This window comes from Tenrec ecaudatus, chromosome 16, assembly GCF_050624435.1.
Source record: "Tenrec ecaudatus isolate mTenEca1 chromosome 16, mTenEca1.hap1, whole genome shotgun sequence".
Classification (NCBI taxonomy): Eukaryota; Metazoa; Chordata; class Mammalia; order Afrosoricida; family Tenrecidae; genus Tenrec; species Tenrec ecaudatus.
This window is the reverse complement of record NC_134545.1, coordinates 11,839,853-11,867,566: the sequence shown is the minus strand read 5'-3', so window position 1 is coordinate 11,867,566 and position 27,714 is coordinate 11,839,853. Positions and strand designations below refer to the sequence as shown.

The following is a 27,714-nucleotide window of genomic DNA, read 5'->3' as shown; positions in this document are numbered from 1 at the left end:
GGAGCCGGTTCACGAGTGTGGGCGGAGAGCAGCAGTGTCTGAGCGGCAGGGCGGCCACAGGAGCAGCGTGGGTGGTGAGCGCGTCGGAGGCTGGGGTTCCTCCCAGAAGATGGCAGCGGCGCGGCGCCCTCTGCGTGACCTTACTCGGCGCTCTCCTTCTTCGTGTTGTAAATATTCGGCACCGTCTCGTAGACAAACTCCAGGTCCTCGGGGTACCGGATCTCGAGCTCGGCGTTGGGGATGTAGTGGGTGCCGGTGAACTCTGAGAAGTAGCGTCCGACGTCCGGGTGCGAGATTTCTTGAGGCTCCAAGTTATATTCCAAGTTCTCTGTTGGGACAGAGGAGCACAAGGACACACGTGTTGATTTCGGCAACAGCCAGAGAACTGCGCTGTGCCCCGTTAAGGGCAGCATTTTCGGGGTTTATAGGACAGGGAACATGAACAGGAAAGGCAGAGATGGGATTAGGGGAGGTGACAGGAAAAGGGAACTCTGGAAGGACAGGGAGGACTTATGCTCAGTTTCAAACTCAAGGGTTGGTGGTTTGAAGTCACCAGCTGCTGGTGGGTGAGTTAAGTTAGTTTATTGTGCCAACCTGGCTGCCGATAAACACATCTGGGGTTAATTGAAGGGCGGAGAGATAAATGGCTCCATGAGTCTCACCTTTCTAGTTCTCGAGTCTCACCTTTCTAGTTCTCGGGTCTCTTGCTTTGTGATGGTCAGACCAGGGTGTAGCTGCCTTACCAGTTCCCTGCTTCAGCTTTCAGGGCTGACTTCCAGCAAGACACTCCCAAGGAGGAGCCACATGGACCTACCCCAATGCAGCCCTGGGTGCTGGAGCAGCCGTGTGGAGACCCCTGCCGGCACAGAGATGCTTACACTTTCACTGACTCAGCTTTTCTCCTGCAGTCGGCATCATAGTGTGTGTTTTGTGAGATGGAGGAGGACTTTGTGTCGGACATATGGGTTAATGTTGGACTTGTGGGCTTGGGCAGCACTGGGTTGGGATGTTTTCTTCAGGTGCACTTAACTTTTATATAAAACCCCTATGATACATGAGTTTCTGTGGATTTGTTTCTCTTCAATACCCAGCCTCACACAGTGGGAGGCAGATGGGGCTGCCTGCTTCAGGCACACACCCTCCCGGTGACTCCCTCACACGAGAACGACGTGCAGGTGAAGGCGGCCCCATGTGGGCCCAACGGCAGGGTGGGGTCTGACGGGTCCTCCTCCCCAGGCACTGAAGCTAGGGGTGCCAGCCCATGCCTACCGCCCTCAGTCAGCCTCAGTTCCCGCCAGCACGAGGCCGACTTCCCACAGACATCACTTCACGAGGTGGGGTGGGGGGGCGGGTGTCTCTGGGGAAGCCGGCACCGCCACTGCTGCTGGTCGGGTTATCTGCCAGCACATTCTTCCTCGTTCACCTTGAACATGAATTCCGGATGGCTAAGCAAAAGGCTACCTTTCTGGAGAAAACCAGGAGCCACAGCTTTCAGAAGCCACACAGCCTACCCACAGCCTCAAAATAACCACATAATTTCTGCCAGAAAATCTCCTTTTCGGAGTTTCTTTTAAAGGCAGGACTGCTCCTGCCCAAGGCCCAGGACCCCGGGTATATACACACCCTTCTGAAGCGTCCACTTCAATGGCCATGCGAGGCAAGATCTAGACAATTCAACCAATCGTATTTCTAGAAGTACAAATGCAGGAGTGTTTACATGAGCTGTGTGCCGACAGTTGGTTTAGGACATTCCTTCAGACTGTGAGTAGGGGTAGGTACCTCGGCGTTAATGTTTGTTTGAGAAGCAACCTGGCCAACACTGTCCCGCATGGATTGTGGCCACAGCCTGTGACAGTGAAGCAAGAATGGTCTAAAGTCTGAAACCAACAAGGCCGTCAGTCCAGCAAAACACGGGAGGCCACAAGAACGAGGAAGCCGTTCACAGGGTGCTCGACCACACAGGCGCCTGGAGGGCGGTGGACCAGGGGCCGGGGCTGCTCGTGGAGCACCTGTGGTGTGCCAGGCACTGTGCCCGGCAGAGGCTTATGGGGATAGAAGTTGGGAGGCCCTGAGACTACTGAGAGCAGCACGGAGCAGAGGATCTCAACCAGGGCAACTCTGCCCAACTCCAGGCACACTGGGTGATGCCAGCTGGTTGCTGAAACTGGGGCAGGGGCACTAGTGACATCTAGAGGGGCGGTGCTGAGGAACATCCTGCAACACCGAGGACAGCATCCATGACAAAGGATGGGCCCTAGATGCCAACAGGGCTGAGGCTAGGCTGAGAAACCGTCTCTGGAGAAAGCAGTCATGGCTCCACGCTGAGCTGTAAGGCAGGGCGGTCAGCAGTGTGACCCCACTGGCTGCTCCGCGAAGGGGAGGAGGAGGAGGCTGTCCACTGCCGCAAAGACCTAGTCTCAGAATCCCAAAGGGGGCAAGGTCCACCCTACCTGACAGGGCTCCTGGAGGAGCTGACTTTTTAACACTTAGCTCCTGAGTGTTGGGAGAGGATGGCAGGTCAGACCCACCTGTTTATCATCCACGGATCTCAAAGGGCGATGTGGCTGGGCAGCGGGGGGCACAGAACCCGAGTGTGTGCACCAAGAAAGGGGCAGGACAAGAAAAGGCAGGAATGCTGTGACACCTCAGCGGGGATCCCACTTCTGGTTGTCCAAGACCAGCGAGGGACGGGCTAAGAGCCTGCCAAGGAGCCCACCAGGAAGAGGGTGAAAAACCCCATTAAACATGAACAGGAAGGAACACAGGACGAGGCTGGCAACGTGTGTCACACTGGGAAAATACTCCACAAGACTTTGCAGTGATGTACGGCCAGAGGGCCAGGAGTGCACGGACCACCAAAGAGAACTGAGCAAAACTGCGCAGCAGTGACGTTGAGTGTGGAAAAATGGGGAAGCCCTCCTGGATTCCCTGGGTATGTGTGTGCTTGCACTTCCTGTACAGTAACTATTTCCTCACCACAAAACCCTCCGTCAGTCTAATTCCTCCATCCCGGCCCTGCACCTCACCTCCCAGTCTGAGTGTCGTCCTCATCCTTCATGAAAGGACGTGTCTGTATCTAAAGATGCCCAAGGACCCTTGCAGACAATTCTCTCTCGTGTGCATGTATATATATATATATATATATTTTAGCAGTAGAGTGGAAACTACTTTATTGATGGTAGCCTGGCCTTCTCTTCTGCCCGTCCCAGAACTTGCCGGGCAATTCCTTATGAAGGTCAACTGCTCTGCCAGGATCTCAGAGGCAGTAAGACCCACAGGACAGCACGTGGGAAGTTACACTAGCCCTATGTATGGGTCCCCCGAAGCTTGCCATGTGTGCCCCCCCCCCCGGTGGGCAAATGCACCTGATGCAGGCCAAGTGTCTGAGTGACAGGTTTAGTTTACAAGTTGAAGACAAATGTCGTGAAGGGGCACTGAAGTTTTGGGAAGCGACGTCATGTACCAGACACTGTAACATGTCCTGACACAATAGACACTACACTGGAAATTCACAATGAGGTGAAGCCCCAATCCTCCACCACAGGCAGCATCTCAAACACTCATTTCCCGCGGTCTCTAAAGAGCCTGTACCAAAGGGAGGGTGGTCAGGACAGGAAACTGCTCCATGAATCGATTGCAGCACCCCCCCTAGTGGGCACAGAGAGTACAGCCAGATGCTGGATCTCCCCAGTTGAACATACTGGGGTGTGGGTGGGGGGCTAGGGAGCCATGGTGGCTTAGTGGCTGCCCGTTGGGCACTAACAGAAAGGTCATCAGTTCAAAACCATCAGCTACTCTGTGGGATACACTTGACTCTCTACTTCTAGCCTCAGAAACCCACAGGGAAAAGCTACTGTGCCCCATAGGGTGGGTCACTCTGGGTGAGAATTGACTCAATGGCAATGAGTTTGAGGGGGGCGGGGGTGGGGTTCTCTTAAAGACAAAGGCTGTCTGAAAAGTTAAGAATTAGGAAAACATCACTGGAGCCAGAGATCACAACCTTGGATGTACAAATAGTTTAACCTGAACGAAATCCGAATGCACGTCTATCAACCCAGGAATGTTCTAAAGATATTTAAACTCCTGCTTTAAAAATGTAGTCTCTCTACGTTATATTACATTTATAGTTATAATTGATTATGAACTTGTCCCACATGATTATAACCCATCGAACAGATCCAGCAATCTATGGAAAGGAGAGAGTGGTAGAAAGCAAGGAGAAAGGGGAGTGATAGGATCGGAAAGGCCCATTGCGCAGTTCCTATGTAGTGACACTGGCAGAGAGACCTGGGCTGGGTGCTGGGACAAGCCTGCAGGCTACAGGTTAACTGGGGGCCGGGATATTCCCAGGATACCTAGCATCCCCCGTAGATCTGACGAGAAGCCCAAAGGGGGAACTGCAGCAGCTTATAGAAACACACGGCTTTAGCCCACTGACCAAGCCCCACAGCACGAGGCGGGTCAAGGGAACATCAAGAACCTCTAGGAGAGAGCCGGGCGCACACAACTCCGACCTGCACAGTGCCGCCAGAGAGCCCACCAGATTCCAAGGGAGACACGGACGGAGCAAGACAAAGGAGAGCATTAGCGCGGGAGGCAGTCAGTCCGACAGCCCGCCTGCACACAGCCAGCCGTTGTGAGGAGCTATTCTTTCACACGAGATACAGAGACAGGGCCACCCAGGGCCTGACCTGGCATGGCAGGGCCCGCAGCTCAACAAGAAAGCAGAACCTCCGCCGGCAGACAAACAGGTGGTGCTGGTGACACTGTGGGGCCTGGTGAGGGGTCCGGGCAGCCACCGTGTCCTTGAAACCACTTTACGAAGGGTGCAAACTCCCTCTGTGCACAGGTGTGCACAGACACGAACCACGGGAAGCTCGGCAAAGGCGCTCCAGAGGCAGCAAACATGAAGAGATGCTCCGTCTGTAGCCGTCGGAGGGATGCCAATGAAGACGACGACGACGAGGGAACGCCGCGCACTAGCAGTGACGGCACAGTTCAAAAACAGCCACCACCAACCCAGAAGATGACACTCGCCGGAGGGTGCTGCGAGATGAACCCCGCACCCCGCTGGGGGCAGGGGCTGTAAAACCGCACCACTACTGTGGAAAGTGGCAATGGTGCTTGCTCGAAAACGGGCAGTGGGAATACCCTACGGTCCAGCAGTCCCTTTACCCAGTAGATGCCCTCAAGAAGCAAGAGCCACCCCGAGCAGGCGCATGCGCACCCCCATCTGTCGTAGCACCGTTCTCAGTAGCAAGAAGATGGAACAAGCGGTGGAGCTCGCACAAGGAGGATGGCGACACTGTGAGGGATTTGGAGGACAACGTGCCGGGTGATGGAGTCCATCATAAAAAGAAACAGCTGGATGAGATAGTTTTACACACACACACACACACACACACACACACACACACACACACACAATCAGGATAAAGGGTTATGGTGGCTCTGATGACTCCCAGGGGTGGGAGGGAAGGTGAAGACAGTAGGCTAGGGGTAGAGATGGGTGTCAATGAGGGTGAAGGGGCAGAGTATTCGATGAGAAAAAGAGAGACTGGATGCTGAGAGCCACAGAAAGGTGGCCCCACAGAGCGTGGGACTGACTGCACAGGCGCACCAACATCTCACACCTAAGCAACTTTGCTGACGGTCCTTCCAAAGTGGCTGCAGCAGTACACTGACAGGGAGCAGCCAGAAATTCCAGTTGGATTTAAGAGGGTGGGCGTGAATGGGAGACAGACACCCTTGCTGACACCAGCAGGTGGATCTGGGCAGAAAGCTGTTTACCCGACTTTCCCTGCCTATGCAGCCCCTCCCCCAACCTGACGAACACGGTGAAGAATGAGAATGCCCAGCACCTCACTGTAGGCAGAGGGTCCCTGAGGAACAGCCAAGTCAGGTGTGGCTTCAACTCATCAGCCGGCCCAAGGGAGAAACGAGAGCCTACAGACTTCGTCTCTGACACTCCAAAGAGCAACACCAGTCGAGACGGGCTCACCAGTAGTAGGCCTGGCTTCCATTTGCCACCCACTCTCGCAGAACTTGTGTGCCAAGGGGCAGTTGCCTGGACAGTAAAAGGGGATATACGGAATGATTTAAAATCAGGAAAGGTGAGTGTCAGGGCTGTGTCCTTCCACCCTATTTATTCAATCTGCACACTGAGCCAATCACCTGCTAGGAAGACTGGCAGCAGGACCGGTCGCAGGCTCGTGAACAGCCTGCGATACACAGATGACACAGCCCGGCATGATGGGAGTGAGGTGGACTGGATGCACTGGCTGACAAAAATGAGTCACCGGAACCTACTACTCAGTTTGGGCACACCTGATCTTCGAGGTCAGACACGACACAGGGCAACATGAGGACCAAGGACCAGGCTTTCTGGAATGCCAGGGTCAAATTCACAGGAAGTTGAAGTGGCAGGGACAGTTGAGCCTCGTTTCCTGTCTCCTGTGAAGCGTGGATGGGGACGATGGTGGTGGTTGCCTCAATGCCAGCAGGCCGACAGCAAACTCGCCCATTACGTGGGCCTGAAGAAGGGGGAGACTCAGAGCATTTCCTGAGGTCCCCATATAAACACCTCAGGCTCCGCCCCTCACAGACTCTGAGAGCCAGTGGCCAGACAGCAGTTTCCATGAGTGGCCACGCGGGGGCGCCTCTGGACAACACAAGCTGGCAATGCCCCCAGGCCCAGGTGTGAGAACCAGCAGGCAGACTGCTTCTCTGTCTTGGGGACTGGGAAGAGAGCTGATGGCTTGCGGGTACACACTGGCCCTGGCTGCTGAGGCCACAGAACCCGTGTGCTTGCTCGAGGGCCTGAAGCTGCTGGGAGCCTGACTCACCCTGGGCGGCGTATCTGCACGAGCCGTCCTCCACCAGGACGTTATAGAAGGGCTGGTGATGGCCGTGAGGCAGGCTGTGGACGTTCATGTTCCGGATCCACTCGTGCCCCATCATGCAGGTGGGGTCCCAGCCGTAGATGACACAGTTGTAGCCGTACCTGGGGCACCACGAGAGCAAGGACCGGTCAGGGCAAGGACCACGGGCGCTGGCCATGTCGACCTGCCTTTACTCCACACGGGTCCCTTCCCTGGACGCTCCCTCCCCACTGCCACAACCCCTTTACGATGAACTGGCCAGGGTTTCCCAACGTGGGCAATCGCACCCTGCACAGGCAGAGTGCCACCCTTCATCCTAGGTCACAGGCGACAGTGCAAATGTTTTCTGTCACCGGAAGGAGTCCCGGCGAGCAGTTTGTCTTACAAAAGGGAGCAGCAGGCCAAATAAATGTGGAGTCTCTGGTTTTGACCAACAGTGAAGGGATATCGGCGAATCATCTGTCTAAAAGGAACAGGGTCCTGTATTGGCCTGACCACGCCCCCCCACCCCCCCCTAATCAATTCTGACTAGAACAGAGACCGAGATGCACAACCGGAAACAGCACAACTTTCAAAGGAGGACATACCTTTGAGACCGGAGCTGAGGAAAGGTTGCATAAAGCGGCACTAAAACGATCACCCACGAAGGAGGAGGGAGGGAGGCTCCAGTGAACACCGTGAAGGCATTAAGGGCTCCCCCTCGAGCAGGGTGGCGGGGACAGGATGAGGCTGTCTGCTCCCCAAACGATGACACCTTGGAAACCCTGTCCCGCAGGGCGCTCGCTACGAGTCGGGACTGACTCAGCAGTAACGAGCTTGGTTAATTTAAACAGACTACTCAAAGACGGCAGCACAATGGGGGGATGAGGCATCAGACACTGCTAACTAAAGGCACTGCTTATTTTTCTGAAATGTGTTACACCGAGCTACCCACGGGAGAAAGGCAAAGGCCTTCTACTCCCGGAAGAGTCATAACCTCCGGAAACTCACAGGGGCAGTTCTAACCCTGCCTGGCCTCGGTGGCAGTAAGCTTGATTTCTGTCTGGCTCAGTGTATTAACCAAGATGAGGCTAGACCTAGCCTCTGGTGACCTGACCTCTGAGAGCTGCCTATGTTTGTCGTCGAGGCTGATCCTGAGACTGTGAGGGTGACCGTGGGAACTGGAGGAAGTTCCCATCATCTGCCTCACTGCCCCCGTTGCACGACTCTTGTCAGTGTTGAGACAGAGACAGAGAGACAGAGAGACAGAGAGACAGAGAGACAGAGAGAGAGAGAGAGAGAGAGAGAGAGAGAGAGAGAGAGAGAGAGAGAGAGAGAGAGAGAAAGAGAAAGAGAGCGAGCCTGCCCAACTCCAGAGTGGAGCCATCACCAGCCCAAGTGGGAAGAGGCGGACAAGCAGCCAGGAGAGAGGGGGAGACAAGAATGCTGACGGCTAGGCATGTCCATGAGAGAAGACAGCAGGGCCGGTCAGCACAAGCAGAGAACCTCAACCTCCTCAGGGACCAGGGACACACCCAGACATGGGAGATGCGAGAGCGAGCCCCTCCGCCTGGCAACTCCCCACGTTGGCAGGGACAGTCCCTCTGCAGGCACCAAGCTAGGGCGGCTGAGTAGAGGCTCCCTGAGCCTGTCCTGAGGCCCAGCAAGCGTCTGCACATGACTCGGGGTTGGATGGGACGGGACGGGGGAGGAACTGCTCCGTCTTCAAGCTCCGGAAACCCAAGGTCTCAGGGAGGCCAGCCGTTCCTTAACACCAAGAGGGCTGATGCTCGGGTTGGAATTTCCTGAGCGGGGCACGCACTCAGCCCTCCTGAGTGTCTCCCTGAGGCAACTGATTCCCAGGCAGGGCATATCCGGCCAGCTGGTGTCGTGGGGTGCTGGCAGGGCTCACTCACCTCTTATGCTTCATGATGAGCCCGATGGAGTAGCACACGTCCCGGTGCTTCTCATCGGAGCGGAGCCTGACCTCCACCCCCACCTCCTCCTTTTTACGCTCAATGTGCTCCAAGGTGTGCTGCACCAGGTAGCCCACCGCCCCGTGCTGCCCGGGGTCCAGGGTCTGGATGTGCTGAAGGATGTCAAGCACCTTCAAGACAAGACAGAAAGACTGCGAGATAATATTGTCACCGGTGCCTTTTCTTTTTCACTGCCTGGGATTCAGGCCTACATAACCTGACCAAGGGGGCTGAGGGGCGCTGCACCCAGGCAGTCTCTGGGACACCCACACCCCCCCCCCCAACTCTCCAGGACCCAGGCTCCTTGGCCGCCTCACCACTTCTGACATGGGCACCGGAGTCCAGCCGGGGGCAAGGAGGGGCTTGGGAAAGGGCTTGGGACACCCAGCTGAGCAGCCAAGGGCGGGGTGCAGGTTGGGGATGAGGACCCTAGAAGGTTCTGCAATTGTGGGCGTGTAGATCTCTATTTGATGTGCCACTCCCGAGCCTGGAAGAGGACAAAATGCTCCTGTGTTTTCATTCAGGACCCTGTGCCTCAGGTGCACGGGGAGTGCCCAGGGGACAGGTGTGCAAGAGTGTTGGGGTCCTGGGTCTGAGCAAAAGATCCCAGACTTGGGAGTCACCAACATTCACTCAGATGGTAAAAGGAACAGGCAGTCCTGAAGAGTTTGCCTGGAGAAGGGCGTAGGATGAAGAGACGTCTAGAAAGGACCCTGCACCCGAGTCAGACTCCTTAAGGGGCAGACCCGGCAGCAGTGAGTGTGAGAATCAGACACGGGAAAACACAAAAGCCTCGCACTGCAGAGGGAGCCGCCCACGCGGTAGGGAAAGAGAAGGGAAGAGAAACAAGACTGGAATTGGCAACAGGGAGACCAGTCTTTATCACCATGGGTCAAGAACAAATCCAGGGGAGGTAGCATGGGAACAGGCCACAGTGTCCCCAGGTGGGCAGGGACAATGTGCAAGATTGTCCCCTGGGGGGAGGGCAGCCAGGGAGGGTTGTCCACTCTGCGCCCCCAACCCCAGGACTTGCGGGCACTTGGTGCTGGCTACAGGACAGTGGAAACAGGAAGCTGGAGACACAGGAGGGAAGAAAACAGAAGTGGAGACAAGCAGGAGGGTTGGGACCAAAGCACATGGCTGAGGGAGGTGAGCCTGGGCAAAGCAGGCCAAATGCAGACAGCAGGAGAGGAACACGCGTGGCCTGAGTCGGTGTAGGCCAGCAGCAGGCAGTACAAACAGGCCCACTGTGCCATGGATGGGGTGAGGAGTGGGGTCTGGGGACAGGCTGTCTCCGCTGGACACCTGGCGCCCCCATCTCTGAGCGTGAGACCCAGGCACGGTGGTTAACTGTGTGTGCTCCTGCCGCTGTGTTTGACAGGCGACGCTGCAATTCCCTGAGCAGCCGAGACAGCAATGGGTGACGTGTGTCCTGATCTAAAAGGACAGGTACGTAAAGGGAAGGAGGACTGACACATTAGGAATCCTCGGTAACCAAGCTGTGTGTGTGCACATGCTCACGTGTGTACGGCACCAGGCCAGGGCACCTTCAGCAGAGCCCACACATGCAGTTATTTCCCTACCGGGCAGTGCCAATACCCTGGGAAGACATTTGCTTTCCAGGCAACTTCTCACATCTGCCCCGAAGATGGGAGCCCAGGGATTCTCCCATGGCGGCTTTCCTCCTTGGAAGCGGCCTCCATCTCTGAAGTGGTGACTCAATGAGCATTTAAATCAGAGTGTGGCTGGGAGTTTTCCCTTCCTGGAGGACTAGGCCACCTCTGTCTCATCACGTGGGCTGACTGTGCTCCAGCAGCCTCTCCAAGAGCCCGGAGTCCAATTCTCTCACCAGACTGTGTGCAGCAGACGTGGGGAAGAACAGGCCACTCGGGGGCAGCTAGGGCAGGGGTGGCGATCTGCAGCTGGTCACCTGACCCCGGCTCACCAGCTAGCCTGTCAGCGGAGCCACGTGACAAGTGCAGGCATTCACGGGGAGCAGAAGAAAAGGTGAAAGGTTTCAAATGTCCCAAGCCCTTGACCAGTCCAGCCCTGCCCCTGGACTACTGGCTCAAGCACACCTGAGGCTGTGCTGACAAGCATGGCCCTGGAGTGGCTGTCGCCCAGCTGGGGGCCGACCCCTTTGAACGCTGTGCGTCTTTCTGTGGAGTGAGGGTACTGGGGAAAATGCCTCTCCAGGGCGCGAGGCAAGGGCCACAGCTGCAGGGCTCTGGATGTTCAGGGGGTTGGCCTGAATGAGAGCAGGTCCCAGCAGCATAACGCATTCCCTGTAGAAGTGACCGAAGGAGACAGCAGAAGGTGGGAGTGATGGGCTGAGACGGGGAGGCCGGTGGCCGGGTGCTTACTCCCGGAGTTAACACAAGGCCAGGCCTGGGAGGGGCAGCCCCCTCGCAAGCGTGTGGCAATCTCATTTCCCTCTCTAAGGCAGGGGCGAAGCAGCAAAGGTGGATAATTACCTTTTCCGGCCAGATCCCCAGGTGGAAGTAGAGCCGGGCCTGCAGGAGCAGCAGCTGCACCTGGTCCGGGTACATTGCCAGGTAAAGGTCCAGGGAGTCCCGCAGGAGCTGGTACGACTGGTCGATGCCTTCCCTGCAGGGCAGGAGGGAGTGCGGGCTCAGCGGCATGCTAGTCGGCCCTGACAACTGACCTGGGCACCAAGCGAGTCACTGGGCTTGCACACTCCCTCCAACTCTGTGCAGGAAGCGCCCAGCTCTCCACGAGCGAGCAACAGTGATAAAGATACAGTTTGGCACCCAATGTCGCCGCCACCACTGCAGGACCACTGATGACACAACAGGAGCCCTGATGACAGCGCTTCCACGGCAGGCCCCCTCATACGGAACCAGAAAGCTAGGGCATTTCCCACGGTTTCTTTTTTAATTAGTCATTTTATTGGGGGCGCTCACAAATCTTATAATCATAACAATCCATCATTCAATAGTATCAGGCACTCTTGTACCTCTGTCGCCTGCTTCCCTCTCAGTGATAACAGGCACAAATGTCTCCGCCATGGCGTCTTGGTGGCTTAAAGAACTCTTGTGAGGTCGCCGTCTGGTGTTTGCCAAGAAGACAGCATGGCCCCCGCCCAGCTCTGAGGAAAGCCACCCCGTACATCTCAGCCCCAGAGAGCCCGATACCACCGGAAGCAGTTATTTTTCATGGTGGGTGGCTGGCTGGACACCACTCTCCCTCACTAGCTGTGGTGCTGCATAGCAGGGTGGCCCCTGGATGACTTCCATCCCCCTCACCCCTTACCCTGACAGCAGGGCCGGAGCCCGTACTCACCGCTTCCCCAGGCTCAGCAGATTCCCCACCATGCGCTGCAGCACCTTCTTGACGTTGACCACCCCGTACAGGGCCGCGGTCACGTGCTGCCCAACCAGGTACTCGCACTCCTTCACGGTCAGCTGCTTGCCTTTCCCGAAGGCATCGATGTAGATATAGTCGAAGATGTCCAGGGCCGCGCTGTGGGAGAATGCAGTTTGTCTCAGAGAGGGGCCAGCCTGCCCGCCCTGCTCCCCCAGCAGGCAGTGCAAGCCGGAGACGTCAGGACCACAGCCACACTTCCATCCAGGCCTCATCTGCGCCTACAGCCCACCCTCTGCTGGCTAAGTAAGAAGTGCAGCTCACAGGGTCTGCAGAGACAGCACTGAGGGTGCCTGTCCAAGGCAGCCTTTGGGGAGAGTAGTTTAAAACCCAGTGCCAGAAGGGTCAAGTTCAGCTGAGAGGAGGATCGGTTACGGAGGGTCTACAGAATCTACAAAACCATAGGTGAGCAAGTACGTAACTGGGCCCTGCAGGGCCTGAAGGATACTGCACTTGGGTCTGCTCAGCTCCACGGGCCCAGCTGTGCCAGAGACCCGCCCCAATCTCCACGAACCCTGTGTGGCTGGCTGCCCTGAGTGGGTGTGGGGACAGTCTCGGCATTACCAAGGGGCTCTCTGAGAGCTGGCAGCCAGACCTAGCTGGGCCAGGGTCAGGGAGCAACTGTTTCCCTTTGACCTTCCGTACAAGGCAAACCATGGATACACTGTTGCCCCACAGAAGTGAGAGAAGTCTCAGGCACAGCCCACCTCTAGCACGGGCTGAGACACAGGCAGGCAGCCCTCGCAGTGAGGAATGCGCCTCAACTCTTTACCTTCTAAGGACACTGGGGGAAACAATGAATAGGCCAAGATTACTTGTGCGTACAATACAAATATTCTGAATGAGTGTGGGCCAATCTAAGACAGGAGGGGTGTACTGAAGTATCGCGATCAGGTAAGATGTGCCCCAAGAAAGGCCAAGGAAACATTCAAACAAACAAACCTATGTCAGCACATACAGGGGGGAAAAACCAAGATTGATCACTTCAACTGAGAATTTGGGGGGGGGGGGGTTGAGGGAATCAAACAGTCTGGTGGGACCACTGACAGGGATGCGCCAGGACAAGAGGCAGCTCCAGAGTCACCCTCCGAGGGCCACTGTGAACCTGCCTGCTAGTGACACGATTTTCACAGCAACGTGGATTCTGCACACCGCACCACTCCCTTGGCGTTCACACCTGGGCACTATGCATGCCCAGGTCGTTCACATGAGCCTGCTCCGTGGGCTCCCTCAGCACAGTGGGGCAGAAGGACGTGCAGCCATTCCCAGCATACTTACCCTTCTGCACCCTGGCACCATCTTAACAAGAAGTGACTTGGGAAGTTGACAGGTTCCAGGGGCACTCCCAGCTGCCGGGCAATGGTCAGATACAGCAAAGACATGCTGATCGGAATTCCTGTTCTTCGGGTCAAAACCTACAGGGGCAAAAAGGCGTTTGGTTGCACAGCTACACCTGGCACCCACACCCGTCCAGTGGGCACATCTGCCAGGTGTCCTTGGGGCATCTGGCATGATGCTCTACACCCGCAGTTCTCAACCTGTGGGTCGCGACCCCTTTGGGGGGTGGGGGGGGAGTCGAATGACCCTTTCACAGGGATCGCCTAAGAACACCAGAAAACACGTATTTCCAATGGTCTTAGGAACCGAGACACCACTCCTCTGTCTGTCTCCAGGCAGGTGCACCCTCCTCAAGCATATACGCCCACATCTGAGTACCCGGTGTGAAGCCTGTCACCCATGCTACACCTTATTTCAAGACAAGATTTCATTTATGTGTCATTATAAATAAATATTTCATAATATATAATTACATTGCTTTTGTGATAATCACTTTGCTTTAATTATGTTCAATCTGTAGCAATGAAAATGCATCCTGCATATCAGATATTTACATGACCATTCCTAACAGTAGCAAAATGACAGTGATGAAGTAGCAACGAAAATAATGTTATGGTTGGGGGGTCACCACAACATGAGGCACTGTATTAAAGGGTCACGGTATTAGGAAAGTTGAGAACCACTGCTCTACACTGAAGACCGTTCTGGGCACAGTCTCTGGGAAAAGAGTTTCCACATTTTCCAAACACTGTGGAAAGGCTCATGACACACAAATGACACCGCTCACATTTTCTCTCTTGCCACCAAATTGATTCTGACTCCCTGTGATCCTATAGGACAGGGGAAAACTGCCCATGAGTCTCCCCGATGGTAACCTCTTTATGGGAGGAGCAAGCCCCGTCTTCCTCCCGAGGACTGTCTGTTAGACCCCGAACGTGTACCCCACTATTCCACCCAGGGCTCCTCCAGAAATGACATAAAATTCCAAGATCACTGTCTGTTTTAGCTGGTGGCGCAGTGTCTTCTGCCTCACAGGCTCGGGGGGTGGGGGGGCAGGAGGTTCACCAGTGTATCCTGCTCACGCAGGCTGCACACCACACACGGGTCCCATCCCTGTGTGTCCTGCCTTCTCAGAGGGCAAGCCCACCCCACCCACACTCTCCCACCAGGCATGGGCATTACCTGGTGCATATATAAGTTCAGGGCGTTATAGTAATCCATCCGGTTCCCCTTGAACTTCAGCTGATCGTACAGGACGTAGTTGATGGCGTCCAGCACCTGGCTCTGGAGCTCGATCTCCATGATCATGGAGGACTGGCCTGCAACAAAGATGTCTGCTCTGAGGACACAAGCACAGGGACAGCATGCCTGGTGCCCCCACTACCCCAGCGCACAGACACTGCCAACAGGGAAGGGGAAAGGAGCACCGAGGTCACCCAGGGAAGGGGGTTACACCATAAGCTGCTTGTTTCTATGCGGTCACAGGGGTCTCTTTACAACATTTCCCAAAGGGACCGGATCCTTAAGCCATTCCACACCTGCCTTGAAGGCCAGACTGGGGTGGCGACTGTTTATGCCCCGCAGGGTTTTGCAGACAAGCTCGACGATGCTGTCGATCTGCGCCTGGATGTCTTTGAGGCTGATGTCGGAGAGAGGGTTGCAGTACTGGTCGATGTACACGGCACCTGGAAACGAACACACAACAAGGAGGCCGGGGGCTACTTGTCTACCCTGCCTGCTTGGTGCCTGCTCCTCCGGCTCTTGGGCCACAGCTTTACACCCTCCCGACAGAACCACCTGCACACACCAGAGCCATGTTCCCAAGAAAGAAGTTCCCCGTCGCCTGAGCTGACAACAAAATAAGAGTCCACACAGTGAGACTCGGTGGCCCCTGGCACGGTCACAGTCTGTTACAAAGAGAAGTGTAAATGCTATACAAGAAATCCGTCCAAGCCACTCCATGGCAGCTAGTAACACCAAACAAGGGTTTGGGCACAATCTTAGCTCAGAATTCAACAGACCCACTAACCCAACTTGCAGAAGCCCAAGCCGCAGTCCCTGCAGGTGTGTCATGGGGCAGAGCTGACCACTGCCGAGTTAGAATGGACTCTTGTGGCCGTGACTTGTGCAGTTGAGGGTTCTCTGTGGTCACTTGAGCAAGCCGCCTTTACCGTGCGTGCGTGGGGCGGGGGGGGGGGGGAGAAGACCCACCTTCAAGATACGCTTCGTAGTCGTCAGGCTGCTGGAGAAAAGCCTTCAGATTATTCAAGATCTTCTGCTGTCGCAGGTAATAAAGAATCTTCTTGGCATAGTATTTCCAGGTCAAGGCTTTTCTACGAGAGGAAAACAAACACTAACCAACCGTGGTGGTTACATGATCTCATGTCAACTTGTAGACACTATCAAACCGTGGGGGTGGGATTCAATCTGTCGGTCAGGTCAGTCTGATGGTGTCTCCTGGTGAACGTGGCCTTCTCACACGGAGGAGCCCCTCTCTGCCTGGACCTTCCTGTTTGCTGGCCACCCCGAGAACGGCTGGGAACCTGGGGATGTTTTCCACGACCTCGTGCCCACAAGGCTTTGCCCACAAGGCTTTGCAGTGACCGTCCTTCACGGCATGGGACGGCGTGAGTCTGAAGAGGGACTTCAGAACTTGATTGGGATGTATTCTTGATACAGCTTTACTTTTTGATAGAAAGCTCTTTCTTACACAGATGAGTGGCAATGAATTTGTTTCTCTCCTCGACCCAGCCTACCACACCATGTAAGAATGAAGAGCTAAAAAGTTTACATTTTTTTTCTTTTAAACGCTGCACACACTAACAAGTACACTGAGCGTGGCACGACATGTCGACAGAAACATCCCCGGTTCAGGAGCATGCATTACTGACCACGCCGTAAACTGTCCAGGCAAGACTCGGCACTGGGAGGCACCATGCTGTGCCGGCACACCTCCCCTCACTCGACTGTGCTCCACCAATTCTGGTTGTTTCTTGTTTTGGGAACAAATGGAAGGCTTGCGGCAATCCTGCGCTGGAGTAAGTCTACCAAGGCCGTTTCCCAGCAGTATGAGCTCACTTTGTGTTTTTCTGTCCCCTTTTGCCATCCTCCCACTAGCTCACTGTCCCATAATGCAAGTGTAATACAAGAGAGAAACTATGTAACTTTTACCACATCCCTACACCTCCTTTGACTGACTGCAGCACCTAGGACTGAACTGGCTCCAGGCTCTCTTCCAAATGATCTGCGTGTAACCTTGGGTGGAGGGGTGGGTATATGCTTACCCACTGCCACACTGGTGATGCGATCGGCTGCGAATGGAAAGGTATGTCTTTGGGCCCCCAGGTGCCCCACGGGAGAAAGATGCGACAGTTTCCATACCGATGGCAGCCTGGGAAACCCCAGGGGGCAGTCCGACCCTGCCCGGTGAGGTCACAATGAGATGGAACGGGCACAAAGGCCATAGGCTTGGCTCGGGACAAGCCGATGAGAGAGCAGCTCGAGAAGGGAGGGGCATGAGGGCAGTGTGGAGCCCGTGCTCTGCCTGCTGCTTCGATTGGTTACTTGGGGAACTCGGAGCTTCAGCTTTCAGGTGTCACCATGGTGACCAGTCCCGATTCACCTTCCAGACCAGGTGCGTTCCCGGCACCCCACTTGGAATATGAGAGCCATCTTAAACCTCCAGGGCAACTCCATTTTTCTAATTAGGCCCCCAAACTGGGACTAACCCCGGATTCCCTGCTCTCTCTCAGAACCCACCTCAGTCTATTAGCCAATCCTGTTAACTTAGCCACAATGTGAATGAATGCATCTCACTAGCTGACTATTGCCCTCACCCCAGCTACCACCGTCAGTCTGTACTAGCACGCCCGCCTGCTCCTGACCTCGCCTGCCCTGTGCGCCCGCCCCCGATCCTCATCATGGCACCAGCTTGCTCCAGTCGGACCGTTAGTGCAGGTCACAGGGCTCTTCTGCTTCCACTCCCCAATGGTTGTCCACACGCTGGGTGACCGCAAGGCCCCAGACCTAATGAAAACCTCTGGAACCTGGCTCTCCGCCTTCCTAATGCTGCGACCCTTTCATACAGTTCCTCGGGTGGTGGGGACCCCCAAACAAAATTATTTTTGTTACTATTTCATCACTGTCATTTTGCTACTGCTACGAATCATCATGTAAATATCTGAGAGGATGTATTTTCATTGTTACAAACTGAACATCATTAAAGCATAGTGATTCATCACAAAAACAGTATGTAATTAGATATTGTGAGATACTGATATCTAATTACAAATAAATGAAATTTTGTCTTGCGCATGGGGTAGCAGTCTTCACGCCGGGTACTGGTATGTGTGCGTTATCTGCCTGTGGGTGCACCTGCCTGGAGACGGATAGAGGAGCGGTGCCTCGGTTCCTGAGACATGCCTTCCTTCCTCCTTCGTGAGCTGAGATACTGCTGGCTCCTCTCTACCATTTGCTCCCCCTGGTGGAACAGCAGGACAGATGCTCGGTTCTTCTTTTTCACTGGCCATTTCAAAGTGATCATTCGGGTTCCTATTGTCCTCCCAAGGAGATCAACAGTTGTTATGGTCTTAAGCATCATGATGAACCCAGAGTTCATGTTGATGGGTTCTGGGTCCATTTCTGCTATTGCTCACACTGACGTCAAGCTGACCCCGCCCCTTGGGCCAGTGAACAGCTCCATGGGGGCTCCTCACAGACCTTTCCCTCCCTCCTGGCTGCTGCTGAGCACACACTGTGGCTGTTAGGGTGGATCTTTGAATGTGCTGCTATTACAGAAATACCACAAGTGGCTGGCTTCAGGGAACAGAAGTGCAGTCTCTCTGGAAGTCTGCATTCAGGGGAAGGCTTGCTCCCGTCAGCTCAGGAGGAAGTCCTCTGATTCTTTTCAACACGGGGAGGCCGACTCCCTTGGAGGGCCCCCATGTCTTGGCAGCAATCCCTGCCTGGGTCTCAACAGTGGAGGCCCTGGGTCAAGGGGTGTGCTCTGCCCTTGGGCCTTCCTTCTTTCCTTCCCCCCCTCCTCTCAGAAGATACAGGATGATGCAGGGCGCACCTCCACCCCTCCGGTAGGACTCTCATGATCACATTCACAGAAGGTCTACTATTTACATCGTGTCTGCTTTCCTTCCTCCGTGCAGCTCAGTCTCTTGTGCCTGGGGTCCCCAGGAGTCAGATTTTGTTATGGGGCTGCTACAGATAAAACACCAAGCCCCCATTTTGTTGCAGAATCTCCATTGTGATAAAGTTTCATTTTTCACAATGATACTTAGAAAGTTTTCTATTTAGAAGGTCTAATCCTTAGGATTTTGATTTTTGCCTGTGATATGTCCATCTCTTCTAGATGGACATACAGTCGTGGTTAATACCATTTATTAAATATTCCACCTTCCCCCTCTGAGTTTAAAGTTTATTAAAATCTCTTTTAGTCTGCAGCATTTCTGAATTATCCTTTGACACAGATGTGTTGATTTTTAAATACTGCATTCTCTGGATGACAGGAGCTTTATATCCAAATAGCTAATGATGCAAGCTCTCTACTACTAAGTTGAAAAAAAAAATTTTTTTTTTAAATTTCCCCTTTAACTCTTGTTGAAAATGTATCCTTCTGTCTAAATGTTCAGACCAACCACACTTCTTAACCCGCCAAGGGGGATCCTAATTGCATTGCTATCTGATTTATTAATTTGGGGAGAACTTTTATTTTTACGTCTTTGCACTCAGAACATTCTATGTCTTTATTTTATGTTTTTCAATAACCTCCTCAGGTCGGCTAAAAAACATTATGTGGAGCTTATTACTTGGAAGTGAAACGATTAGGCACATCACTGTCCGCAGAATCAGGGGGAGATCACATTAAATAGGGTGTGGCTGCTGGTCCCTTGGGTCCGACTTACGTGGACTCACATGGACGCACGTTCAGCAGGAACCAAATACACTGGATTCTGCGTCAGCGTTACAGTAACTGTGTTAGATCTCATTGTTGAAGCCACTGGGTCCATCTATCTCTTTCAGAATCTTGGGTTTTTTTTTGTTGCTGAGCCCCAGTAGTCTGTGGTCATTGACAAACACAAGTTTGTCTTACCAATCAATTAACGGTAGATTTGCAGAAGGGGATGCTGAAGGAGAAAGCGGGAGAGAAGGTATAAAAGGTGCCTATTAAATGATCTTGACTCTGTGGAGTCCCGGCCCCCACCACCTACATTGGTGCAGATGTCCGTATCAGGAAGAAGACATACCAGGTAGTTATCAAGGGTCAAGAGCGTGGGCAAGGTCAAAGCAAATGGAGGGAGTGGGGAGGCAGGACGAACTGGCCTAACAAAGAACAGCCTGCACTGAACACTGGACCCAAACCGAAACCACGCCCAGTTTGTGCATTGCCTCAGTGGTGCACTTGAAAGTGCATGCGGGCATATGTGAAGAAGACATGCCTGCCTCGGCCTTTAAAGCTGACTAGCAGCTCATACTTCAGTTTGTTTCTAGGTAAACCAAAATAGAATCAGGAAAACGACCTCTGCATCTGAATTCATCCCAGGTCGAGAATAGTGCCACACACGTGTGTGTGTGTGGTGTGTGTGTCCTACATCCCATGAACCAGTCATGAAAACCTGCCACACCTTGCTCAAGAAACACTTCACTGTCACATTGTACACTGCTCTGGGTCACAGTTTACACAGCAAGTCAGCGTCCCCTTAGACAACTCCTACACAAACGGATCAATGACAGTAGCTACGTTTTTTCTGATTGTGTAGTGGTGACCGTGAATGGAGTTGAGGCTGCTGCATGCCCCAGGCCCCTCTTCTTCTCCTCTTAACTGGAGCTACAGGTGGCCCACTTGGACTTAGCCGGGTGTTTGTAGCATTGCTGCACCACTTTTTCAGGGGGGTGACCTCGGGGGAGAGGGTGGTTCAGGATTCGAAGACCCACACATGCTAAATGGATTCTCTGATGACCTCCCACCACTAGTAACATTTTCAGAACTTGGGGTGCAGAAAAAAACCCATCTTTTTTCATAGGTAAGCCAAGCTTCGAGGCAGGCCCTCTTTTGGGGAAGCAGGAAAGGGCTCTTAAGAGCAGCAGAGCATAGGATATGTGCAGGGGTGTGGGCAACAGTAAAGACGTAACAGGTGGGAGATAAAAGGGCTCAACCTAGACTGGATAGGGCTCAGAGCCAAAGCTAGATTTCTTTCCTTAATCAAATTCCAGGTGAGGCGAGAAGTAGATAAAAGGCCCATCACTTGAGCACATGCCAAAGAAATCACTTAAAGTATACTAACAGAGAGGAAGCAGGTAGTTTGGTTGGTGGTGGAGGGCGCAGAGGTGGTATTTCAGAAAAGCCCACCGTTGCCATGTGGACGGTGAGACGGAGCCCTGTCCCTCATCGAGGGAAGTCCATTGCCCCGCCTCACTCATGGGGAGCCCCAGCGAACTACTTCACCACCAGGACGTCCACAGTGCCTAAGACAAGGATTACCACTATCACCCACAGTTCCTACAGCTTTCATGGAGCGTGGTTTTGTGGGGGGCTGCTAATCACAGGGTGTGTAGTTGAGAGCCCCCAGCAGCTCTGCAGGAGAAGGACGGGTACAGAGTTAACAGTTCTGGAAACAGTCCTGCCTTGTCCTACAGGGTCTCGGTGAGGCAGGATTGACTCATGGCACTGAGTCTGGTTTGGGGGCAAGGTTCCTAAAGGATTTGATCGAGAATTTAAACAAAAGCCAAATCCAATGCCACTGACTGACTGCCAGAGACCAGATGTACCGTTTCCACAGCTGTAAAGCTTCCTGGGAGCAGGCAGCCGCATCTTCCTGCCAAGGAGTGGATGATGGGCTCAAACTGTCAACTCTGGGGTTAATCGACAAACGCTTACCCAACAATGCCACTAGTTAGAACCCCTTCTGACTGGGAAGCGGGGCAGGATAGCAATTCTTCTCTTTCCCAGAGGATATTTGCAAGGTCTCTTTACATATCAGTTGTCCTCGGTATATCTTACCATATAGATATAACTTTTACAACACGTGGGAAAATGGAAGTGACAGTAATGGATTTTTCCAGGAATCTTTTGGAAGGTACCTCACAGGCAGCCCTGGCAGGGCCTGAAATCTTGGGAAATGCAGGTCCTGGGGTTCAGCGACACACAAATTTGCTCCGAAAACTAGCAATTGAACAAACAGGGTCCCTGCTAAGGCAGTGACTTACCTTCCTTCCATATTTAGGATACACACCAGTTCATCCTCAAAAAAAATCTCCGGTCCCTCAAGGTTCTCAATGTCACTGAAACCGTTACAGGGGACCTAGGAGGAAGATGGAGACACACAGACAGGCCTCAGCACTCCGCTGTCACTGCGAGCAAACCAAGGTGCTAGCGCTGCGCCAGAGGAGGAAATCGGTCTCCCATGCCGCCTGGCCCCACCCAGTGTACTGCACCTGGAAAAGGCCAATAAGCGGTCATCTCCTGATCTCTCACCAACTGGCGAAGTTTTCCTACACTGGGACTGCTCAAACTGTTGCCTCAGGGCTTTTCCAGGTGAAGAAAATGGGATTGCTCTGAAAGGGGGGCTAGAACGCACAGCCTTTCAAAATTCCAGTCACCGATTTCAGGCACCCCGCCATACTCCACTTGGAGGGGAGAAGCACCCAATCCTGGGACACCACCTTTGTAAATGGGGGAGGGGAGAGAAGTGCGCCTTAAGATGCCCCCTCAGGTCAAAATTCTATCCAACACCAACTTCCTCTTTGACATTTGCCAGGAGATTCCACTCCGACCTGCCCTGCGTGCCTGCTGAGAACTTGAGACCCCAAGGGTCCTGAACCCACAAGTCATCTCCAACCCACAGGGCAATCCTCGGTCTACTCCTGCTCTATCCAGAGTCCTGCTTCATGGTTAACGATGGTGCTGACTGACCAGCACAGAGAAAAAGGTCGGTCGGTTAAAAAAAGGTCCGTGACACCAGTTGGACTAGAAGCAGCAAAGCAGCCGCCCGAGGCTAAGTGCCTCCAGTGTATCCAGTGTCAAAACATCCATGCAGGCAAACTCAGTGAAACCGGAATTCAAATTTCAGATCATGAATCAGGCCTGCGTCCAGGCCCTGATCTCTCAAAACAACTGAATGCAGTCCTTTCTAGCACGAATAAGTATATGCTTTTATAGGGTTGCTACGCATCAGAACCAACTCAGTGGCTGTGGAGTTGGTTGGTTTGTTTGTTTTTTCTATAGAAGTATAGATAGGAGACCAGTGTTTCCCACAGTGGGTGGGCTGGAACAAGGCAGGGGGGGGCTGCAAAAGCAGATACCTATGTTTTTTCCTGGATGATGGCTGGATGCTGTAAAAAAGTTTTTAATTGCCAGTGGGGGTACTGAGTAAAAAATTTTTTTCTGGGAAAAAAAGAGGGGTGGGGGGGCAGAAGGCAATAAGCCAAATAAGTTTAGGAACCTACACATTGGGGAGTATCTTAAGAAGAAAATTTTTCCATGAGGGAAGTTCAAATTTCTCTCTTTCAAATGTGTGAATGCCATGAACTAGCAGTAAGGAAACGTTCGAAAACAGGAACACGTCTCTATAAACCAGGAGAATATGACCCATCAGACAGGCTGGGCTCTGAGCCTCAGTTCCCAATGGTAACGCATGATGGTGCTACTGTGGGCTAGTTTCCCGAGTTACAAGGAGGTTACAGGCAGGGGCGGCGGGCTGATGACAGAGACAGTGCCATGAGACACTTTGCGGAGAGGGCGGAAATACAACAACAACAACTGTGCATTTAAATTAAAAGGATAGTACAAGGAAGATGGTCTATGTGGCAGTAGTTACTGTAACACAGCTTTTCATCTTCCGGCTGCTTCACACACAAGGGCGTTTGCTCCCGGTTGGAATCTGCAGAGGAAAGAACCCTTCTGCATCCAATAACTGGTGGGGGATGATGCTCCATCGCTGATCATGAGTCAAATGGACGGACACACACACACACACACACACACACACACACACACACACACCAAACAAAACAGGTTTAAGAGAACTGCCCCACCCCCACTCTCTCTCTCTCTCTCTGGCTGGCTGGCAGGGACAAATGACTTCATGTTTAGTGGACAGCAGGAGAAGTACACAATGACCCTTCCCGCTTGGGAGAGTTGAAAGGGGAGCTTATCAAAAAGAACAGGATGAGCTGATTCCCGCAGGCGCAGGCACCACGAGCTGGGGAGGGGGAGGCGCTAAGTCACATCCTTACGTGCTCGGAAAAGAACCTCTTTGAGAAGGAGGCCACGATCTTCCGCGCCTCTAACCCAGCTTTCTGCCGAACTTTATACTCCTCCAACCAATTGACATAGTCGGTGGGGCTGTAGTGTTTCATAAGCGAAGGCCACCTACGAGAGAGACAGAGACATCCTCTCAGTTTTCAAAAGGAAGGAGGAGGGCGGGTGGGCGGGGAGGAGGAGGAGGGTCTGGTGACAAGGGGGCCCCTGGTGATGGTGGCCCCGATTCCAATCTCCACGCAGGCACGCACTGCACGGTGTGACCTTGGGGAGGCGACGCGACATCGGCGCTGTCTCCAGGGCGAAAAATGGGGGCAACAGTAGCAACAACCCCAACAGCGGCGACAAGGGCTGATGGTCAACAGGGACCGGGCGCTTCCCGAGGGCTGAACCCCGGGAAAGTGCTTCCCACCCATCACCCTTGGGGAACCAGGTCCGCAGCGGGTCTCAGTCGTCACCCCCAAACGTCCACCACGCTTAAGGTTCCAAAGCAAGAAAAGGGGGACGTCGCTCCTCCCCAAGGTCATCATCAGCGTGGAAGTGGCAGGGCCGAGATTTTTGACCCCCGGGGCTAGATCTCGAAATCTGTGCCCTCAACACCCCCCCACAAAAAGACCCTCCCCCGCCCCCAGCACGGGGGAGGGGTGATGCTGCGCCCGCTGCCTCCCAGGGCCCGCAGGACCCCCGCGATCGCCCCATCCACGTAAACAGGTTCGCCCAGACGCCGCACAAAAGAAGCGCGCAAAGCGGATTAGCGGGGACACCGCCGCCGTCATCCTCCGCGGACGCGCCTCCCGACGCGCCATCTGGGCACTGGAGGGTCCGCAGCGGCGTGGCCCGCGGGGCTGGCGGCCCGGAGGCCTTTGTTGGTCCATCTGTCCGCGGGAAGGGGCCGGGGGTGGGGGCCCTCCCGGAGGCGGCCAGGCAGGCCCGCGGGGCGCGGGCTCGGGGGCGCGCGGAGGGCCGCGGCGCCCGGAGGCGGGGCCGGGCCGGGCCGAGCCGGGCCGGGCGGGCGGCCGCGGCCGTGGGCTCACCTCACCCGGAACTGCTCCTTCCACACCTTCCCGCTACTCTGGCAGAGCTCGCGTAGCCGCCGGCAGGTGCTGGAGACGCGGCCGATGTCGCCGGCCGCCAGCGAGCCGCTGCACAGGATGTACTCCAGCACCTCGCCGGGCAGGGTGACGAGGCAGCACAGGCCCGCCGCCTCCGACGCGGCTTCCTCCGCGAGCGCCGGCACCACCTCCATCGCGCTGTCGACCGCCGTCTCCGCCGCCATCTTGTCCGCGTACCTGCGGCCGCCGCGCGCGCGCGCTCGCTCGCTCGTCTCGCGCGCTCGCTCACGTCGGGCGTCGGGCTTCCACCCGCCCACCCGCCTTGAGGGGCGTGGCCTCCGAGTCGCCACGCCCATTCGTGGCCACACCCCCGACCCGGGAAGGCTCTTTGTAATAGCGCTCGGAGTCCCGGAGTCCAGCAGTCTCGCCGCCTCTTTGACGAGTTATACTACTAAAAGCCATCTTCTTCTTCTTTTTTTAAAACAATTTAAATCATACAATTCTTTTTTAAAAGTCATTTTATTGGTGCTCATACAGCTCTTTTTTTTTTTAATCCGTATGTGTGTATGAGTTTATGGGACTTTTTTAAACTGTTTCCCAGCGTGTGGGGGCCCTGGTGGCATAGTGGTAGTGGTTATGTGTGGGGATGCTAACCCGAAGGTTAGTAGTTTGAAACCATCCGCTGCTCCACAGGGGAAAGAGGAGGCTTTCTACTCCCATAAAAAGATATAGCTTTGAAGTCGGCTCTGTCCCTTAGGGTGGTTATCTGTCACACTCTATTCAATAGCAGTGAGTTTTGTACCGCCCCCGTGCAAAAGCTTAATCACTTGACCTTCAATTATGAACTATAGTACCAAGTATTTTAATTGAGCAGGTGGAGGGGAGGGAGGGAAACACTATTTTTTTTTTCCTGAAAAGGGATCAGTGGGCCAAATAAGTTTAGAAACTCATTACTTAAAGCCCAGACAAGCCAAAGGGGCAGTTCTATAGGGTCTCTGTGGATGGGATTAGGTGGCAGTGGGTTTTTAGGGAAAAAAAACCCAACACAACACTTTACAGAAGTGGATTCCCCAGGGCTTTCTTCTGCAGAGTACCTGGTGAATTTAAACAGCTGACCTTTCAGTGAGTAGCTAACTATTATAGTTAAACATTTCCCCACCTTGTCCCAGGGATCAGATGAGCCATTGTTATTCTCTCTGCCCACATTACAGCTGAAGATACAGAGGCTCAAAGAGGTCAGCAAGGTGCTTAGGGGTTCTTGTTCTAGATTCAGGTAGAGGTTGAGACCTGCATGCACGACCTCTGCTCTGCTGTCCTCTTCTCCAGAAGGCTTTGATAACAAACTTGACAGTATCACCTGGATTTCACACAAGTACTTCCCTTTGTTGGCCAAGGTTCCTCCTTTGAAGGCTATGTCAGGGCTACCTTAATTACACCCACTCTACAGATAAGGGAAACAAGGCTCAGAGATTAACAAGTGGCACAGCTTGGATCTAAACCCTCAAAGGAAGCGTTCACCACTCAGGTATAGGTGGGTTTTCTTCTCAGTGCCTATGTCCCCTGTGCTTTTCTTTAAATCCAGTTCCGTTAGGCCCTGCATGGTGTCCTGGGGCCACAGAAGGAGTAAGGCAGTGTCTTTGGCTTCAGGAGCCTGATCCACTTATGGAGGACACACCGGTTCAGGACAGGTGTTCTCAACCTTCCTTGTGGGGGGAGGTCAGATGTTCACAGGCATCTTCCCTGAAGGCAGTCCCTGCCAGACTGCTGTCTCTCCACACCACAGGGGTGGGCCTGCTCCCTGCTGCTAGAAACAATGGATTAATGGTCTCTATCAGTTGAACCAGGGAACAGGCCAAAGGGATCTGTGACATCCAAAGTTAGGCTGCCATCCTGTACCTAGGATCCCCCCATCTTGTCACATGTATACCCCCAATCCCTCCTCTTCCTATTGCCCTATTGTGTATATTTCCCTAGACCACCCCATTACTGTATTACCTATAGCACAACCCCTTCCTGTGACATGGGTCCTCACTTGTAAGTAGGGGGCTTGCATGTCCCCAGAGAATATAAAAAGCCTGGGCTAGCATTAAATTCTCTCTCTCCCTCCATGTGGACCATCAAGCGGGGCTGAGGTGAGCATGCTACTATGAATCGTGTCTGACTCCATTTATTTCAATACTTCTCTTCTATCTCTCATGCTCTCTATGACTTTACTATGATCTTTACTTAGTATCGCTGTACAATTGGGTCTACTGGACCCGGAACGATGTGTTAGGGGCTGGCTTCCCCCGACACTTCCTAATGCAGTGACCCTTTAATACAGTCCCTTAAGTGTGGTGACCCCCCCGCCCCCAGCATAAAATTATTTTCGTTGCTCCTTCATCCCTGTTATTTCACTACTGTGATGAATTAGGTGAAAGGGTCATTCAACCCCCAAAGGGGTCTCAGCCCACAGGCTGAGAACCACTGGTTTAGGCATGATCTAGCTTCAGTCTGTGGAGGCTGCAATTACGTGCTCTCACCCCATCCCCAACTTGGAAATCAGGATGCCTTTTGTGTTGGACTAGTCATGCTACTCTCATTGGTGATAAAGCCATCCAGGGCTCCCCATTGTCCTGGGAAACAAAGCAGTATTGCAAAGGGACAAACCCCCCCCCCCCATTCCATGGCCCTCTATGAAGAAAGGAGGTTCCCTCCTACACCAGTCACACCAGGCCGCAACCGGCCTGAGCTTCTCTGTCCTCCCACTCTGGCCTCACACACACACTTTCCCTCTGCCTGGAAGATGGTTTGTGCCAACACTCCTCCCTCCCAGCTCCCCCTCCCATTGGCCT

General features: G+C 53.9%; 1 protein-coding gene across 2 annotated transcripts; it reads right to left on the bottom strand.

Annotated features, from left to right (window-relative positions):
* FBXO21 (F-box protein 21) lies at positions 1-25,129 on the bottom strand. 2 transcript variants are annotated; one of them, XM_075535138.1, is made up of 12 exons: positions 24,863-25,129; positions 23,804-23,939; positions 21,776-21,870; positions 15,770-15,891; positions 15,097-15,243; positions 14,741-14,877; positions 13,499-13,635; positions 12,140-12,319; positions 11,311-11,443; positions 8,777-8,988; positions 6,846-7,003; positions 1-328 (listed from the first exon to the last, which is right to left on the bottom strand). In XM_075535138.1, the coding sequence occupies exons 1-12, from the start codon at positions 25,102-25,104 to the stop codon at positions 141-143; spliced, it is 1,887 nt and encodes a 628-aa protein (XP_075391253.1). In that variant the 5' UTR covers positions 25,105-25,129; the 3' UTR covers positions 1-140. The 2 variants fall into 2 exon arrangements, with proteins under 2 accessions (XP_075391253.1, XP_075391254.1); XM_075535139.1 differs by having other exon boundaries at positions 8,777-8,967.
* Between the last annotated feature and the right edge of the window lie 2,585 nt (positions 25,130-27,714).

Excerpts from the sequence above, each read along its gene's own strand:
- FBXO21 (XM_075535138.1), bottom strand. The coding sequence starts at position 25,104 with ATGGCGGCGGAGACGGCGGTCGACAGCGCGATGGAGGTGGTGCCGGCG. Across the intron at positions 12,320-13,498 it reads TGGTGCCAGGGTGCAGAAGG|CGCGGCCCTGGACATCTTCG; the intron begins GTAAGTATGCTG and ends ATTCTCCCACAG. Across the intron at positions 8,989-11,310 it reads TGGGGATCTGGCCGGAAAAG|TCTTTCTGTCTTGTCTTGAA; the intron begins GTAATTATCCAC and ends ATTATCTCGCAG.